General features: G+C 39.1%; 1 protein-coding gene across 1 annotated transcript; it reads right to left on the bottom strand.

The window, feature by feature from the left end:
* Positions 1-1,146: 1,146 nt before the first annotated feature.
* Positions 1,147-6,332, bottom strand: LOC311505989 (GTPase IMAP family member 7-like). Its single transcript, XM_084569852.1, has 2 exons — positions 5,528-6,332; positions 1,147-3,105 (listed from the first exon to the last, which is right to left on the bottom strand). Exons 1-2 carry the CDS (start codon positions 5,547-5,549, stop codon positions 2,138-2,140), a joined length of 990 nt encoding a protein of 329 aa, XP_084425978.1. The 5' UTR covers positions 5,550-6,332; the 3' UTR covers positions 1,147-2,137.
* Between the last annotated feature and the right edge of the window lie 12,093 nt (positions 6,333-18,425).

Genomic DNA, 18,425 nt, shown 5'->3' on the forward strand with positions numbered 1-18,425 from the left:
ACCAGGTGACACTGCTGCCCACCTAATCAAAGTTTGGATAGCGGATTGACTCAACTCTGTTTCTGTTTTGTAATGATTCTTGGTGTAATACATTATAGCTCTAAATAAAAGGAGGATATATGAGCAAGAACAGGTCCATTTTCTAAGTTTGATTTAAACTGAGCCCTTTAAAGCCTTCCTTTGTAACAGGAATTCAAGCCACATACGCTCCTTTGAACGGTTCATACTAAAAGCATAAATATTTATTCAGTGGCAAATTCAGCCACACATCTACATCAAATTCACATGCTTCTGAATAATGAGAATGCCTAAAGTTCCTACTGCAGAATACATTCCTGCTGTTTCTTTGACTGTCCTGTTAAGTTCATTTCTCTCTCTACTTCAGCCTCTAAGATGCTCCTTCTCTGCTTCTCCACTGCCTTCTGTTCCTTAGAAAGTCTTCGTTTCTCCTTCTTTGAGGCCTTTTTGGCCTTTCTGAACATCTTTGTGGTGTAGTGCCTACCTCTGTTCTCCAGAGTTATCTCGGTCATTTTCTCCAGGAGCTGTCTGGTTTGTTCCTGGTCTTTTGTTTCATTGTTGAAAACATGATACCTGCCATTGTAAACCTGGATGAGCTCTTTGAGTTTGTCATTCTTCGCAATAAAGCTTTCAATAGTGTGTTTCTTTAGTTTGTCACCATGTGTGAACAGCACTAGTGAATATTTAGCCGCTTTCACCCCAAAGGTATTTTGAATCAACTTGACAGTGTCTTCCCTCTCCTGTGTGAATCTGCCCAGCTGTAGAACCACCAGGAAGATGTGAGGACCAGGTGCAGAGAGTGAAATACATGATTCAATCTTCTTCAACAGTTCTTCCTCATTGACACCAGTGTCAAACAGCCCCGGAGTGTCGATGATGGCGACCTTTCGACCGCAGACCTTTCCCTCAGCTCTCTTGCAGTTGACTGTACAGGAAGATGGGGATAGTTCCGACGTGAACGCTTCCCATCCCAATATGGTGTTTCCTGCTGCACTCTTCCCTTCACCTGTTTTTCCCACCAAAACGATACGGAGTTCATCACTCTTCCCTTTCTGAGATCCTGCAGGGATAAAGCATAAGACCATCTTTTGGTTTTAGCTTTTGGTTCTTTTGCTTCTGGCACCGTACAATATACTGAACATTAGTGCCAGTTTACAGTTATTCATGTTTACTGCAGGCATATGATGTAAACATACCACATACCAAAATTTGAACTCATAAAGTTATTTATTCTTATACAGTATATACAACAGATAATACATTTGTTTTAACAACATTTACAGACAAAGCCCATTGAGACACCTGTTAAACTCATTATGGGATACCTGCCGTTGCAGGTCTCTTTGATCCGTTGTATCTTATGTATCGTATATGAATCAGAAGGAAATTTGGCAAGTCTTCATTCAGGCTTTCACTTATGAATTTAATGTTTGTAAAACCCTATATCTATGAGCTTGATTTGAACTTCCATCCATTCCATTTGCATCAATTCAGTATCTCAATCTTAAGGGCAAATCATCAAATTTGATACAACATTTGTCCTTGACTCAAGGTCTGATTAGAAATGACTGTCAAAGTTCTTCCTTGTCACTGTTGCTTTAGTGCTTTCTCTAGGGGTTTCAGGAGCTGCGTTCTGAATCTGGACAGACATGGATGTAACTGAAATAAAACAGGTAGGGATTTTTTTTTTCTACTTCTGAAATTGCATTATTCCTGCACAGCCTCCACATGTGCAGGAATAATGTGGAAGACAGCACATACACAAATGAAACTAGTGCTGAGTTGTGCCATCACAAATTCTCACTTTCACAGGCTTAATGAAAAAAGCAGTTTATTTAATGTTGCACAAATGTGTCCAGTTCAAGAATCTATTTAGAAGTACATTTTTGTCAGTATTAAGTTGTATTAAGTTAAAAAAAAGATTATAATTATAATTTAAAACTATACAAAGATGATTCTGTTGATTAGCTCTATCTAATAGAGATACAAATCATTTATTTTAGTATTTAAAAGTGATTATAAAAGTCTGTATGCAGATGCAGCTTATGTTATATTAGACAACCTTAATTCTCATCAAACATCAACAAATGTCAATATTTAAGTTTGCATATTAGTATCCTTATTGCACATGGCAGCCACCCGAGACTCTCACTGTTAAAGCACCAACAGCAGCTCCAACAGCTGCTCCAGCTGCAGCTCCGACTACCAAGCCAATTGGACCTGCTGCAATTCCAAGTACCCCTCCGATGGCAGCACCACAGGCTGTTGCTATAGCTATTGCTGGTGCACTGGTGAACTCATTTGATCTTTCGGCTCGAGCTCTGGCTTCCCTCTCGTATCTTCTGTACACACGGGTCTCCTCCTCAGGGCAGACCTTTCCTTTATATTTGGCTCGCAAAGCATCCAACTCCTTCTGCCTCTGTGCTTCCATCTCTTTGAGGAGTCGATCTTTCTCCTTCTGTATGGCCATCTCTGCTCTCGTGAACATTTCATTGGTGTAGTAGGTTTCACCATTAACCATAATCATCTTATCAATTTTATCCAAGAGTTGCATGGTTTGTTTAGGATCTTTGATTTCATTGTTGAAGACGTGGTATCTATTGGAGCATGTTCGAATGATGGCCTTCAGGTCAGGACTATCTGAAATAAAACCTTCAATGGTTTGCTTCTTCAGCTGGTCTCCATGTGTGAACAACACCATTGTGTATTTAGCTGCATCTTCACCAAAAGTGGTCTGAATCATCTTGACGGTTTGCTTCTCCTCCTCTGTGAACCTGCCCAGTTGAAGAACCACTAGGAAGGCATGAGGACCAGGAGCAGACAGAGAGATGCACATCTTGATCCTGTTCAACACATCCTCTTGTGTGAAGTTTGTGTCAAACAGCCCTGGTGTATCAATGATGGCAACCTTTCGACCGTCAACATCTCCCTTGGCCTTGTGGCATTCAGACGTCAGGGAGGACGGAGACAGTTCTGACTCGAAGGCTTCTCTCCCCAGGATGGTGTTTCCTGCTGCACTCTTCCCCACTCCAGTCTTTCCAACTAGAACAATCCTCCGTTCATTTGGATCTATGGCACTTCCAAACCCTGTCGGATAGAAATACACTGTTCATCATACAGTGCTGCCTTGTCAGGGACGGTGTGCACAGTGCAGATGGACACATTTCTGTTGAGAATATGTTTGAAAATGAACTGGTGTAGTAACTTTTGAGGTCAGGTAGCCTTAATTAATCCAACTGTACAGTTGTTAATAAGCAAAACAATTAGTTTAGCTTGGTTACAGTGTATTTTTGATGTTAAGAAATAGGTTTGGAAAGTTCTCAACAAAATCCTGCACTAAATCCCTCTTCATGGCTGTTACAATGTTCAATTTCTGTTGAAACAGCATCAGAAATGTGAAAATTCAACTGGATGATCATTTTGGAGGATGTAGTTTGTGGTGCTGTCACGACGGGATGAATTAAACACTAAAGCACTGCTGGTTTTAGCCTAGCTCACTGACTACAGCGGGGTTGTCAAAATAATAGAGACGTGTCGCCACAACACAGTAGCACTACAAACTGCACCATCCAAAATAAAGACCGCTGAATCAACAGCTCTCTCAGTTATTTTATTCAAATACTGAATACCATTGCTATAATGAAGTTATAATTTAGTACAGGACTGTTATATTAGAAGACATTTGTTTACACAAGTATACCTGAAGAACTGGCAAGTGACTGTATAAAACAGACAAAATAAAACTGAATCCAAACACGCGTTTTCTGGTTTCAAGTGAAAGTAGACAAGTAAGTAGAATACCACAGAGATAATTAATAAAATGAATGATGGCTGAATTCCATTTAACAGCTTCAGTTTTGGGGTGTGACGCTTGTCTGTCCCGTTGCACTCATGATTTGCTGCCAGTTACATTTTGTGAAGAGAAAAGACAAAGAGTTTGCTTTGTGTGACTGCGACTTATGGTAGGGTTTTGTTGTAATGCATCGGTTGTCGCTAATGTTATTTGAAAACCAAGCTGTCACTGATTTTATTGCACTATGGTTGGTGGAACTAATCTGACAATGAATACTCTTTAAATTACTCATTGGAAAAGTACATTTACTGATTGCAGTAAATACAGTCATATGAAAAAGGACGGAATGAACTGGAATGTATGTTGTGGGAGGATTTGAAGCTGACAGTACATGCGAGAAAATCCTAAAACATCTGGCAACTGAAGGAATATGCTAGAAAAGAGGGGTTAGAAAATCAGCATCTCCGTCTCTGACATCAGCTTGCAAAACAACTACAAAGCAACTATAGCTTCTGAAGCTTCTTTTTCCACAGATAAATATTACATTTGAGATATTTCTGTTGAATAAATGATCGAAGAGGCTTGTGTTGTTGTTCAGGTACTTCACATTTCTCTGTAGGCGCTGTTTCAAAGAGGTCCGAATGTCACCTTTTCAGTGACATTACTTGTTACATGAGTCAATATAATCAGCACAGCTCCGCCACAGGTAGAGTCAACTGACAGTTTGGATGTATTTACTGATGATCACCAGTTAGCTTAGCCATATCCAAAAGAGATATATACATATGTCTCTCCTGTCATGATTAACCCCTGTCTGACCCTTGCAGCAAACCAACATAGGGTTTCCCATACTATGTTAATTCAAAGCATAGACTTTATACAGCCACAAATGTGGACAGAACTGCTCCTCAAGAGAGAATACAAAGCAAGTAGAGCTCCCCCTGGTGGCTGACTGCAGTATAGGTCATAAGCTCCACCCCATCCATGTTAGTGGTTGGGACTTGGGCCAAACTAAAACACTAAAATACACGTCAAATAAATATTTTTCAAGGATGGTTTCAGTCACTTTAGGTAGTTAATATAATATTGATGCATGTTCCAGTGTCATTTTTTGGATAAGTTTCGTTTTAGTTAGTTATTTGACGCTATAGAAACACAATGTGACAAAATGCCAGCCACTCTGTAAAGAGAGAGAGCAAGAGTTGTAAAAACAATTTTTAAAAATAAGTACAGTGTATAATCCAACATATCCTTGTAACTGGTGGAGGAAGAGCAAAGCGTAGTATTAATTAAACGAAACGTGAGTGAGTCTGGCGGAAGTGTGGTCGGGTCATCCGTTGTTGTGTTGTTCAATAGCAAATCCAAAAATATATTATATTAATTAATTCAAAATATTGTATGTGTACAAGCTGAAATATTCAGATGTCCAGAAGTATTAACATACAGACCCCAGAAGAAAACAACATAGTTTTCAACACAGAGTGCACAGTACTAAAGAAAAGGAAATATATTTCTTGACACATTTTAACCCTTCTAATTCTAATATCTCACTTAGGCATGCATTAACACATAACTATTGCTGTTGATGCCTGACTGTTTAAGATAAAGACATGTTCTGAAATAATGAATGAATAAATAAGTATCCAGTAGATAAGAAACTGAACATAAATAATTACAGTGACCTGGAACATTCACAGAGAAACAGCTGTCGCTTACCTTGATGGTTTACCCTATTCATGTTGAAAAGCTAAAGCCTCAGAGAATCTCCTCTGTTGTGTGTCTTCTTCTGATTGAGCTCTTCTCCCTGATACTTACCTAACCTTTCTTATCAGGGCGTTCCTGAGCTCTGTCTTCACGGCCTGTGTTTTGAAGAACATGAAAGTGAGACAAGGAAGCAACAACCTTTAAAAAAATGATAGGGAAAAACAACGCTCTTGAGTTGTGGTATGACACATTACAATGGCATTTCATGTCAGCTTGTAAAGCTGTGAAGCATCCAGTCACTGAGATGCAATTTCTTGTTCTATAACCAACCAATATATACTAATGTGAGATCACAATGAACTGTGATCATATGTTTTCTTCTCCTGATCCCAGTTCTTAAAGTGCAAACTGGTGTGTCTCAATCTTTCACCCAGTTTGTCACTTGTCAGGGCTGCAGTGCTGAATGACTGGATGGCTTCCTCATATGTCTGATAATGAAGTGAACACAACAGGAAAGTCTGGTTGTGGCAGGTTTAGGTTGCAGGCTGTTTAGTCAAGCTAAATGACACACCACAAACTACAGATGATTCGGACTGTGGTTTTCAGTTCAGAAAAAGCAAAAAATTCCCAAACAGCTGTCAACATCAAATCAAATCATATGTAATTCTGACTGTTGGATGGCTGTTATTAATTGCAGAGACAATGTCATCAGAGATACCATTCAAGAATAGTTCCTAACAACTGCATCCCTAAATGTTCGGTCTGGGTCTTCAACAGTCATCATAATTGTCAGCATAAGTAATGATATCGTAGTGTGTATTTGTATTTGTTTGTATTTCCTTGTTGTGGGCTAAATGAGCCACCTGACTGTTTAAAATAAGCTCTTTATATCTGGTCCATGTTGATTGAAACCAATGTCACCTTGAAAGCAAAACAAAAAAGTACAAAGGATTACATGATTATGTGAAGCAAAAAAAAAAAAAAAAACATTTTCCAAAGAATCATTCTGATCCAGATTAGACTGTTTTGGGCTCAGCTGGAAAGCCCGAATCCAGGTGAGTAAAAATTGTCACGGTAGCATATTAATGAGTTTGGAATGACAAATATGACATTTTTATTTTAAAATATACATTTCATGTGTCCATTTACAGTATTTTACACTTGACTAATCTTTATGGCTGTGTATGGTGTCTGATCAAGCTCTTTTGTTTTTCCAATATGCTGATTCATACCATGCACCTGTTACCTGCTGATAAATGCTTCCCTGTTTACTGGAAGTCCTGAGCATTGAAAAAAATATATGCTGTGAAACCTGTTAAACTTGTCTTTCTCCATGTCTCTCTGGTCCTGGGATCTTTGGTTAAAGAAATATCTGTAGAAACTTCCCTATAAGCTGATGACGTTTGCAAAAAAAAACTTCAGCTTCTTTTTGTGACGAACATTTGGCAGCAGTAAAAGTGCTACAAAGACATGTGTGTTATGCACAACTTTTGTCTTTGTTAACATCTTGTGCAGGTAGTTGACATCAACACCTGCGTACAACAGTGGTTCACAAGCCTAACTCCTGTAATTTATTATGAAGGTCACGGGTGTTATACAAGCCCCACAATGGCCAAATGAGCTATTTACTGTATCTGACAGCATGCTGCAGTTTAGTTCCTACATGGTGAAGTGCCTACAAGCAGCCACTAGATGCCATTATTGTCTGATTTTACAAAAAAGGCGCACACACCCACACACAGGATTTCATTTTATCACTCTTCATCATGATATTAGTTTCCTAGAGACCGTATGTGACTCTGACCCTAAACTTACCCTAACTTACATTTTAACTAAAATAAAAAGACTTAGCTTAATGGGTATTGCTTTTTGTCCCCAAAGGGAAGCAGATGGCCACAAAGTAACTGTAAACAGTATTATGACCCCACAACATGAGTAATACAGGTATACATATACAAACACACACATAGTGACCAATCAAGTGTCAAGCATCCAGTATTTACATATTGCAATAGTCTTTTAGTGAGACTTTTTGGCTCTCCAACTGTTCTCAGTTTCAACAAATCATGCCCACTGAATCCCAAATTCATTGCACTGACCTTCTCTTGACACACATTTTTTTTTACAGACAGCACTTAGGTCCATTACCTGTCTCTCATTAAAATGAGGATGTAAAGTACTGAAAGCCTTCCCCTATTGTTACAGTGGGGACGTGGTTGAACACCTAAATAGTGTGAAAGGTGTAAGCGCAGTCTGGTAAAATTATCAAGCATGTGCATACTGTGACTTTTAAGAATTGGCGTAGTGTATGTAGGGGACTGCAACCTTCGTGACAACCTGTCAAGAAACTGAACGCTGGCTCTCCGGATTTCGAACTGAAGTCCCCCCATGACAGTGATTGGGTTTAACATTTGTTGTATTTTTAGATATTCACTCAGGTTGTGCTGCTGTCTCCCTTTTCACTAAACGCTCTTTCTGCAGGTTATGACTCTGTCAAGTTTAACATGTTTAAGCTTGTCTTGTGAAAGGTTTGAAAAGGTAAGTAGCAGTTGTATTAATAGATCCAATATAAGATTTTTCTGTTGCTCCTATCAGTTTCCACAGAATGCGTTGTATGTCAGCCAATTAAAGACGCTGGAAACAGTAATGCAACACATTATGTACTGCAAAATGAATCGATATTTACAGTTGTTAAGAATGTTAAATTATCTACCAATATAATGATTTTGTACCCAGATCTTTTTTTTTTTTAATTCCATTTGCAGCTGCAACATGTCCTCATACGTAAATGAAAGAACATTCCATACACTCCCAAAAACAACATATGATTGCAGACACAAGGCAGACAAAGCAATGATGTATAAAGAGCAAACCAACAGCCCCAGAGGAAACTGCTGCAGATGTTCTGGTAACATAGTTCTGTCCACCTGTTACATGGTGCTTCATTGTATTTTTTTTTTTTTTTTTTTAAAAGCAGACAACTAAAACGAAAATTCTCCAAAAAACTCACACTTGAACATACATCAGGTTTATATTTTTTATATATTACCTATAATGACAGAAACCATCCTTATTTGACGTGTGTTTTACTGTTTTAGTTTGGCCTAAGTTCCATCCACTATCAGCCACCAGGGGGCGCACCACATGCTTTGACTTCACTTTTGAGGAGCTGTTTTTCCACAGGCTCACTTTGTCTGAGATCTGGGTAGCAGAGCCTCAGTGCCTAAATCGCATTAAGGCATTATCATTCTCTCATGTAACATGCATCAGCTATATCTGCATCAACTTGTACTCTTATTTATGTCCTGTTTCGTTGCTCTGCTTAAGGTTTCTTCCCATTAAAAGTTTTTCCTTGCCACTGTTGCCTTAGAGCTTTGCTCTGGGGGTTTCAGTCTCTGGCTTCTATAAAGCACCTTGAGAAGATTTGTATTGTTATTTACGCAATATAAATCATTTTTAAACTGAACTGAACTGCAAACCTCCAGCTATCTGGCTGATACACCCTCTTGTCTTCTCTGTGCCTTGAGGTTGATGTTTGAACACATCCTTAGTTGCCCAGGAACCCCAGAGTCAGAAAGCTGGATGAACTCCACCAAGCCCCAAGATCTCTGCTCCACAGGTCAACTGTAGTGAGAGTTGTAGTAATACACTTACTTGTTACTACCACAGAATGTGTTGTTATCAATTTGTATTTCTCATACTGGCTTACGTCTGAAAATAACTATTCCTGAAAAATATGCCACAACCCATGATGTGTATTTGAGACCTTCCCATCAGCCACCGCGCAGATTCACCTGTCCCTGCTATGCTGCCGTATTCAAGTTCCTCAGCTTTTGGATGTGCTTAATCCAAAGATTTAGGGAAAAAAATCAAATAAAAACATTTTAGGGAGAGTGGGTCGTCCATGAACCTGAGGTTTAGCAGCCCAATCCTCAATATATTGACAACATGCCGAAGCGTCCTTGAGCAAGACACTGAACCCTGAGTTGCACCCAGTGCTTGCCATTGGTCTGTGAATGTTTGTAGGACCATCTATTTACAAAAACATATTTTCACTTTGTTATTAACTGAGTGTTAATTCCTGGGGAATTATATCAGTTTCTATTGATCTAAAATTACATTCATAATCCCATAAAGTGAAGGGGGATACTTTCAGTATTATAGCCAGTGACCTGCACACGCATTTGCCACTTTATTAGTGTTCTGAATAATTATACTGCACATTACTGTGTGACAGGTATGTGTCTTGTGGTGCAGCCCTGATGTAAGTGATAAATGAGGGGCCAGCGTGTGACTGACACTGCTGTGTGGAAATGTGTCACTTCACCTGCAAGGTGAGCCCCATGTATGATGACTATACTCTTGAAATAGTCTGCCCTATAATAAGGGAGAGTTTCTGCAGAGAGGGATGATAGATTAGTTGCTCTGCTGTCCTGTGGTTGCTGAGGAGGGCCACAGCTCCCTGGGGAGTAGCAGGTCTGCTGGAGACAGATCTACTGTGAATAGCCACTTTGGAGTGCCCGTTTTCCCACTGCACAGCAATGTGTTGTGCTCATGATGAGGCCCGATCTGCTGATGTGTGAGGGATGAGAAATTGGCCTTTAAGGAAGGAGAGCCTTTTGGAACCCTGACTGTCTCAGGTGTATAAGAACTATAAGGGCTCCTCATGAGAGGACAGATAGGAAGGACAGACTTTTTGGCTCAAATAGAAATCAACATATAGCCACTTTTGAATTTCAAACATACGTCACATATGTACCTAACCAGTACATACAATGAGGGGATACAGATTTTCCTGAAAGCCTGAGTGACCAGGTGCAGAAGAGTCAATTAATCACTGAAACTGTGATGAAAGGAACATGGTTGTAACCATGTGGAAGTGATGGGATTGTTTTCATTTATTCTCAGCCTGACAAAGACACACGGTTTAGGAACAACTCAAAAAAACACGAAGAATGTACAAGGTGTTGACCTGGCCTCCAAATTCACTAGATCCCTAACTGATCAAGTATCTGTGGGATGATCCACAGAGGCCCCTCCCCTCAACCCATAGGACCCAAAGGCCCCCACTGACAACATTCTGTTGCCAGACACCACAGGACACCCTCAGAAGGCCCATGTCCATTCTCTGATGAGTCACCCATCTCCTTACACAAGCAGTGTCTGGATGGGGCCCCTTGACATGTCTTTGAGTTATTAGCAGTTTTATTAAAGAGACACTTCTCTAAACTTGTGTGAATTCACTTCAAAACATGTTTTAAGAGGTCACATGATCCAAAACTGTACACAAATTTTGATTCCATTTTCCCTTTGTATTCGTATTTTTTCTATTGATTAATCTTTTGATGATTTTCTTGTGACCACAATTTGTATACATTTTGTTTTATGTGAATAAATCAATCAATCAACTCTAAGGAACCCAATTTGTCCAGTCCGACCAGTTAACACTACAGAAAAGGACGCACATAGTATGATAGAGTGCTTATTGGGGCCTTGGTCATCTCATTTCCTTATCCTTTACATTATAATGTGCATTTATTCAGTTTAGCCAGGTGGCAAAATCAAGGAAGAATACTAGTGAATTCAAACATCTTCCATTTCACAGTAATTGAGGTCAATGCACCGGAGGGCACTCAAAGCCTTCAAAATCTTTCAACCCTTACCCTAATCTATGCTTCCCCACTGTTTTATCCTGCTTTTTTTGCTCTGACATGAAATGTAAATTGTGTGCCTGAGTCAGCTGAACTCCGGTCAAACTCTAAATACTGTACATTTCAAGCAAACAGGATAAACCCAGACACCCAATAGGCACCCAGGCCGACTGAGGCCTTTCTGTGTGGAGTTTGCATGTTCTCCCTGTGTCTGCGTGGGTTCTATCCAGGTACTCCAACTTCCTCCCACTGTCCAAAGACATGCTGGTTAGGTGTGAGTGTGAGTGTGAATGGTTGTCTGTCTCTCTGTGTTAGCCCTGTGATAGACTGGCGACCTGTCCAGGGTGGACCCCACCTCTCGACCGATGACAGTTGGGATAGGCTCCAGCCCCCCCGCGACCCTTCACAAGACAAGCGGTTACAGAAGATGAAGATATTTTGAATATATTTAGAAATGCATCCACTTTGTTACTATGGTTCATTTAGGGTAGATTTTTTTAAGTATTAACCAACTTATGTTTCTGAGCCATTTATGAGAAAGGCTTTGGGAAATATTGTGAGAGTTACCCAGGCAGAGAACATATATATTTTTTACTCCTGAAAAGGAAACACCTGCATGTACACGCAGATGCACGTAGACGTATGATTGAATCTTAGCTCCAGGCCTGTTTGAATCAACCGAATTGCTGCAAATCCATATGCTGAGCCACAGCTCAGAGCTTCTATCTTCCCTCCCTTTAAATCATCCAGACTGCCTCAGAGGGAGTCTAATTCTGGTTTGGCTGTCCTGTTTCTTTACTGCCTCCACTTTGAATCTTAATGTGTTCCTGGTTACTTGTATTCTGTGCATGCTAAAACAAATCTGAAGTCTCAGACTGTCAAATCCCCAGAGATTAAACAAAGGCTCATAAAGGATGGCATGTATGTGGAGAAGGAGGCGTTAATTTAACTTTTATTATGCTGTACAAGTTTAGAGTTTGATCATATCTGATAATATCATAGAATTGGTAATGTTCATGTTGTAAATATACTTTTGTAGACCTTTGGTGCATCATTAACATTAAGCAATTTGTGATCAAGTTTCTGACTCTCATCAGACCACTGCAAATAATGTGTAGACTCTTTTGTCCAGTTGTTCTAAGACCGCCTGGTGCCACCTTATGATACTTACATAGCCGGCCCAAGAAAATAAATAATCATACATTAAAATATCACAGCTTGGAGTGTTAGCACTGTAAAACATTCCAGCCCCGTTAAATTATGTGCACGTATTTCTTCTCTTTAACTCCAACTGTTATGACAAGTTTTTGATACTGAACTCAACTGAATAAGTTTTCTAAAGTTAAACTTCAAGTAATCCATTGTCTTGACTTCCTGTGAGTTTTGTCTGTGTGGTCAATGCTCATTTAACTCATGTCTTTAAGTTTTGAGTTGGAAAAAGGGATGGGGAGGAGGAAGAGTGATATGATTTGAATACTGGGAAATATAGGGGCTGCCATCATTTTGGCATTTTTTAATTAGACAGACCTATTACTATAAAATGGTGATACCTTAGAAACAAGACTCTACAAAGAGGATTGAACCACTGTATTACAACATCAGCAAAAATACTGTCATCATAAGCGTAATGGATGGGTAGATTTTAGAAACAGTTTCCCTGCCAGGAATGAATTCCAAAGTGGCTGTTTTTGATGGATCAAATTTTAATGTTAAATTTCTGGCAAGATGTGACTTGAATCTGTCTGAAGTTTACATAAACTTTAAAACTTACCATTAGTCGTCAAGATGAGAAATCTAAGTAGAAAAAAAAAAGATTAGTGCTCTCAGCTTAAAATGGCATTTGATAGTTAAAGTGATCTTAACTTGGTAATATGAGTAAAAATAGTGAAAAATTGTGAAAAATTACTCCAGTGATAGACTACCTAAAATATACTCATACTTCTCCCTACATGTCCTAGGTGTGGCAACCAAGTATTGCTGGGCCACATGTTCTGGTCTTGTCCCTCCCAAGTTGATTTCTGGTCCTCCATGTTTGACTATCAGTTCTGTGCAACACATCCCTCAAACCCAATCCACTCACGGCTATATTTGGAGTCACACCCTCAGAAATATGTACCACTAATACACAAAAGAGAGCAATAGCAGTCTGCAGTCTTATAGCGCGCAGGGTGATTTTAATGAATTATAAATCTAACAAATGCCCACCCTTTAGGAGATGGATTCAGGAGGTTCTATCTCTATTTCAGCTAGAAAAAATAAGACTCCAAAGGACTTTTGCGATACATACATTAGAGTGTGGTCTCCCTTTATTGAGTATGCAAAGAAGTTAAATCTCTAATTAATCATGTCAACTAAGCACTTTTCTTGTCAACCTGTCTGACCAGCCCATTGATGTTTCATTTATGCAGCATTGGATAATTTTTTTTATTTTTTATTTTTTTGTCTTTTTTTTCTTTCTGTCTTGTACTCTTGGTCCCAAGGGAGAGAATATGGAGAGGGAGTAGGGGAGGGTTTTAGTGCGGGATTATGTATGTGTGTATACTTTTGTTACTATAACTGAAAATTACTTAAATAATGTTGTTAAAAAAACTTGATAAAATAGGTATGGCAAGTACATCTGTTATTTGGACTGTACTTTGTCAGATGGGTACTTTGAATTGAACAGTACTTGGGCAGTGACAAGACAAGACAAGCGCACATAATGATAAATGTCCTTTGTCTCTGTGCTCCCCTTCTTTCATTAGTCTTACCTGTGTTTTCAGCTGAGGGCCATTAGCATGCAGTTAGTGACCTTTTGGCCACCACCCACATGGCCAACAATTGTTCCCCAACCCAGTTCTTAAGTCCAGTTGTCATTCATATTTATCCTGAGCCCTGGTCAAGTAGATTTGCTGCTCAACCAGTCAGACCTTAATTAAACAAGTGCAGGAGTAAATGGGAAACAATAACAGTTTTTAAAAAAAAATTAACTATTTTAAATGTAATGTTATGCTAATTTCATAACACAGTAAGAAAATGACTATTATTAATTATAATAATCATTAATATGTAATTTATAGATATTAAATACACTATAACATATACCGAGATTTACCAAAATACTATAATACTGTTTTGTAGTATTAAAGTATTGTTCCAATACTATTGGTCTACTTGAAATTTCAGTAAAATCACAGTATTTGGAATACAGCAGCTTCCTAACTTGTTGTTTCCTTACTTTAAATGTAAGAGACAAGTCATAGCAATGGGATGAATGTGAAGTCACAGTGACCTTGATGCAATCACATCGCAATAAGATTAGGCTTTCCTTCCGCTTGAACATATGCATAAACAAATTTAATTGGCAGACCCTTCACTAGTGCTTGTTCCGCTTGCACACCGGAAGGGTCTGCCAATTAAATTGCAACCAAGACAAGCGAAGCAAAGGAACAGACCCACCATTCAGTTCGGCAGGCACTGAAGCCTGAAAAGGAGTGCTGTCTTATGGAGGCAAGACGCAGATGCCAACTGATTGACAGTGTCAAACAGGTGACACTGTTTGGATCTCTGGGAAGTGGGGCTGACAAACACACCTGCAGCTATACGACTTCTTGCTTTTAGTGCCACAAAAGAGAATGAAATGGGACTCTTTATCACTTCAATATTTGGTTTAGTTTGAGCATTACAATTACTTTGTGCTATCAGGGAACATTTATGCTCTTGCTTAGTATAACTGTTTGCTTAAGGTTGGGGTAATTAAGACTACTATCTTGTGTGAAAGGTGTCTTTGGTAGTGATGGAAGTACACAAGCTGAGAATACATCTCACTCCTCTTTACAGTGACTTTCAGCTCATTGTTTAGCTTTACTGTCCACATTCACTCTCAGTGCTCTCTGAAACATCCTCCAGACACTAAATGCACAGCAGCAGACTGTCATGTCTCTATGGGCCTGCACTGCTGTCTGTCTGTCTGCTGCTGGGCATATGCTAGGGCTGGGCTGCTAACTTACCTGCTTCTATTCATCCAGTCAAGCCTGGAACACTACTTAAGGACTTTCAACTCTCCCACTCATCGCCAGTTCTTCAGTTGACTTCTGTGGCAGTTCTGTGAACCAGCCATTGACTTTTTGCCAACTTTGGAAGTACTATTACTAATGTGGCTGTTTTCCTTTTTCCTACAGTTCCAGCCCAAGCTCCAGTTTTGCCAGCCAGCTCCTTCATTTCTTTTGGAATGCCACTCTAGCTAGACTTGGATAAACTTTATTGATCCACAAGGGAAATTGCTTGGTCACAGTAGCTTAGTTGCACATAAAAAATACTCTTAAGAACCTCAAGTAAAAGAAGGATTAGATAAAATATAAGTAAAATCTAGTAAAATGATAGGAATGATAGTAAGGTGCAATAGTGTCCATTAACATGAATAACATGCAGCTATCTGTTGCAGAAAGGTGAGTTGTTGTAAAGTTGGATAGAGTAGGGTATGCAAGTCCTAAAATGTTCACTTTGGGATTGTCCATGATGGAGAGCAGTATGTCCAGTGTCCTCCTGTCCCTCACTGAGACATATGTCTCCAATTCACTGCCAATAACATGACCACATTCACAAGCAGGTGGTTTGCCTGGGACCACTCCACAAAGTCTCTGATCAGTGTCCTGTACTCCACCTCCTGTCCATCTCTAAAACACCCAACCACTGCAGAGTCATCAGAGAACTTCTGCAGGTGGCAGGACCCAGAGCTGTACTGGAAATCAAAGGTGTAAAGAGTAAACAGAAATGGAGACAGGACAGCCCCCTGTGATGCCCCCACATTACTGACAGCAATATCAGACAGGGAGCCTCCCAACATAATGACAAAATGATTTAAATGTGTGAGGTAGCTGCAGAAACACTACTGACTCACTACTGTCTCACAGTGAAAAAGGCCTATTCTGAAACAAACATGAAGAAAGAAAAGTATCTGTAAAACACATATCATTTCAATTTTGCATGATGCTAGGAAGGAATCTGAAAAATGTGTCGGGTACAGCACAGCACTGCCACACAGAAACAAGACAAGCAGCTTTGTAAGGCTGTAACTGAGCGTTGAACAAAATGTTTATCATGCCAGCATGTTAATGTTAGCCTCCTTACAGTGAAAATACTAGCATGCTGTTGTTTAATCTGCACATAGTTTAGTCCTTGTTCTCCATTCCACTTAAGCTTGCATGGAATGGCATGCATTTACTAGTACTAAACCAGGGTGAGCAATGTTATTAGTTTAGAACACTTTAAGTCTGCACCAAGGCAGCTGGTTGACAGAGACCTGCTGCTAACATCAAGTAAAATGCAGACTGATGAACCATCTGATCAATTACATTGTCATTCTTAGGTGCTGTGCTCTGGAGTGGCAAAGCTTGAATTCATTTTTGCTTTCATGTTCTGTGAAGTTGGTGTTCACTTACTAGGAGATGATGACTTTTAGTGAAGGTTGTTTATATTTCTCACACATTTGAAATGCAAACTAAATCGGTGCTGCGTTCTGAGTGAAACAGAACGCAGCACCTGCAGATGCAGCCCGAATGAGGAAGATAAGGATATGTGACTGCTGGGATTTATTCAGAGTGTGGCACCGCAGTCAGATGCATTCAGATTGAGAGGGGCTCATTTCACAGCTGGGGCAATGTCACAAGAAGCAAAACTGTCGCGTAGTAATTTTCTAAAGCAATTTAATTTCGCCTCCTACCTGTGTCTGCAGTAATTGGCAATATATATTGGCAATATTTTAAAGGCTTACAGCTTTATTAACAATCATCAACATTCAACGTCAACACTATTCTAAAGCATGCTGATGTAACTCCAACAAAATGGGAAAATATGAGGTTAGTTGTTTTGTTTTTTCACACGGCCATATCTTATACATCTTGTTAGGAACAATAGCTGGTTAGCTAGTAAACCACTAAGCATGATGTTCTTAACCAAACTTGCAGTTATTAAAATTTCACTTCTTGTGACGAGGTTGTTGTGGTGTGAAGTGAAAGGTTTGTATCAGTTCATTCAAATTCAGCTGTACTGCCATGAAGAAGGAAAACAATAATATAAAATAAAAAGTAATAACCGTGTGATGTGGATACTTTAAATGGGTAAGGGTTGGGGTGACGGTTATTGCAGACAGTATGTTATTATTTGACTCGGGATAGGATATTTGTGGCCTCTAGATAACATTAGAATATGCTTTGCTAAAAATGATAGTTTGTAAATTCTCCCCTGGGCTCAGTACAATCTCATCACATCATGTTTTAATTTTAAAATTATATATATATATTTTATTATTAATTAGAATCTGCAAGGTAATTAAAGATGTCATGAAGTGTAGAGGTATACAATGTATAATGTTAAATCTAACGTGTGAAAGCGAAAAGTAGCAGAGACATCATAACCAGGGATAATGTCAGTTAATTTAAGTAAAACATTGAATTTACTCAATTTACCTCTTAATTTAACTGCAATGCCACTAACAAGTGATTATATAACATGAATTAGTAATAACAGTAACTTGATGTGAATACTTTAAATGGCAATGAGATGTAGATTACAGAAAATTATTTTTGGTATTATTTTGCTAGAGTTAGGACATTTTTGACTTCAATATTATATTTTTAGAATATATATTTGCCCCTACTGTAATAAAATTGTGATGCCTTCACATAGTCAACTTCATTGTAAGTGTAATGTCACTGTATGCAATAAGTCCATTAACATTGCAAATAAAGGAAAGTAATGTTGTTGTGTGTGTGCTTATCATTATAGTGGTGCGATAGATCATTAGATTTCTATTAGGGAAGGTAGCAGCTGCTTCACCTAACTAATTAACTGAGAACTTCTTGATGTAGCATGAAATTGGTTGCATGGCACCATAATGGTCATTATTTAATATGTCAGCGCAATTTTTGAAAATTGACTGAACTTCTGATATTAAAGTAAAGAAGGCATTTATAAAAGATGGTACAGTCCTCAATCTCTTGAGGACTGTACCATCCATATGGATGGTACATATATGGATATGCAGAGAAACACAAACAACATGATCCTCTGTAACTTTCTCCATGTCTTCCTTGGGATTCCTGTAGTGCTGTCTTCCCCAGAGTTTGCACCCAGACAATAATGTACTGAATCAAACAGGAATTCCCTGTGACGTCTTTTGCATTTGAGAGGAATGCCCTCTACCCACTCTAATAAGTGCAGTTGGACTTTCAAACACACACCTGCATATCTTCATAAAATGACAGAAACCATCCTCGAAA

The sequence above is a fragment of the Chelon labrosus genome (assembly GCF_963514085.1).
Source record: "Chelon labrosus genome assembly, chromosome: 20".
NCBI classification, from domain to species: domain Eukaryota; kingdom Metazoa; phylum Chordata; class Actinopteri; order Mugiliformes; family Mugilidae; genus Chelon; species Chelon labrosus.

Excerpts from the sequence above, each read along its gene's own strand:
- LOC311505989 (XM_084569852.1), bottom strand. The coding sequence starts at position 5,549 with ATGAATAGGGTAAACCATCAAG. Across the intron at positions 3,106-5,527 it reads GAATAGGGTAAACCATCAAG|GGTTTGGAAGTGCCATAGAT; the intron begins GTAAGCGACAGC and ends TCTATCCGACAG.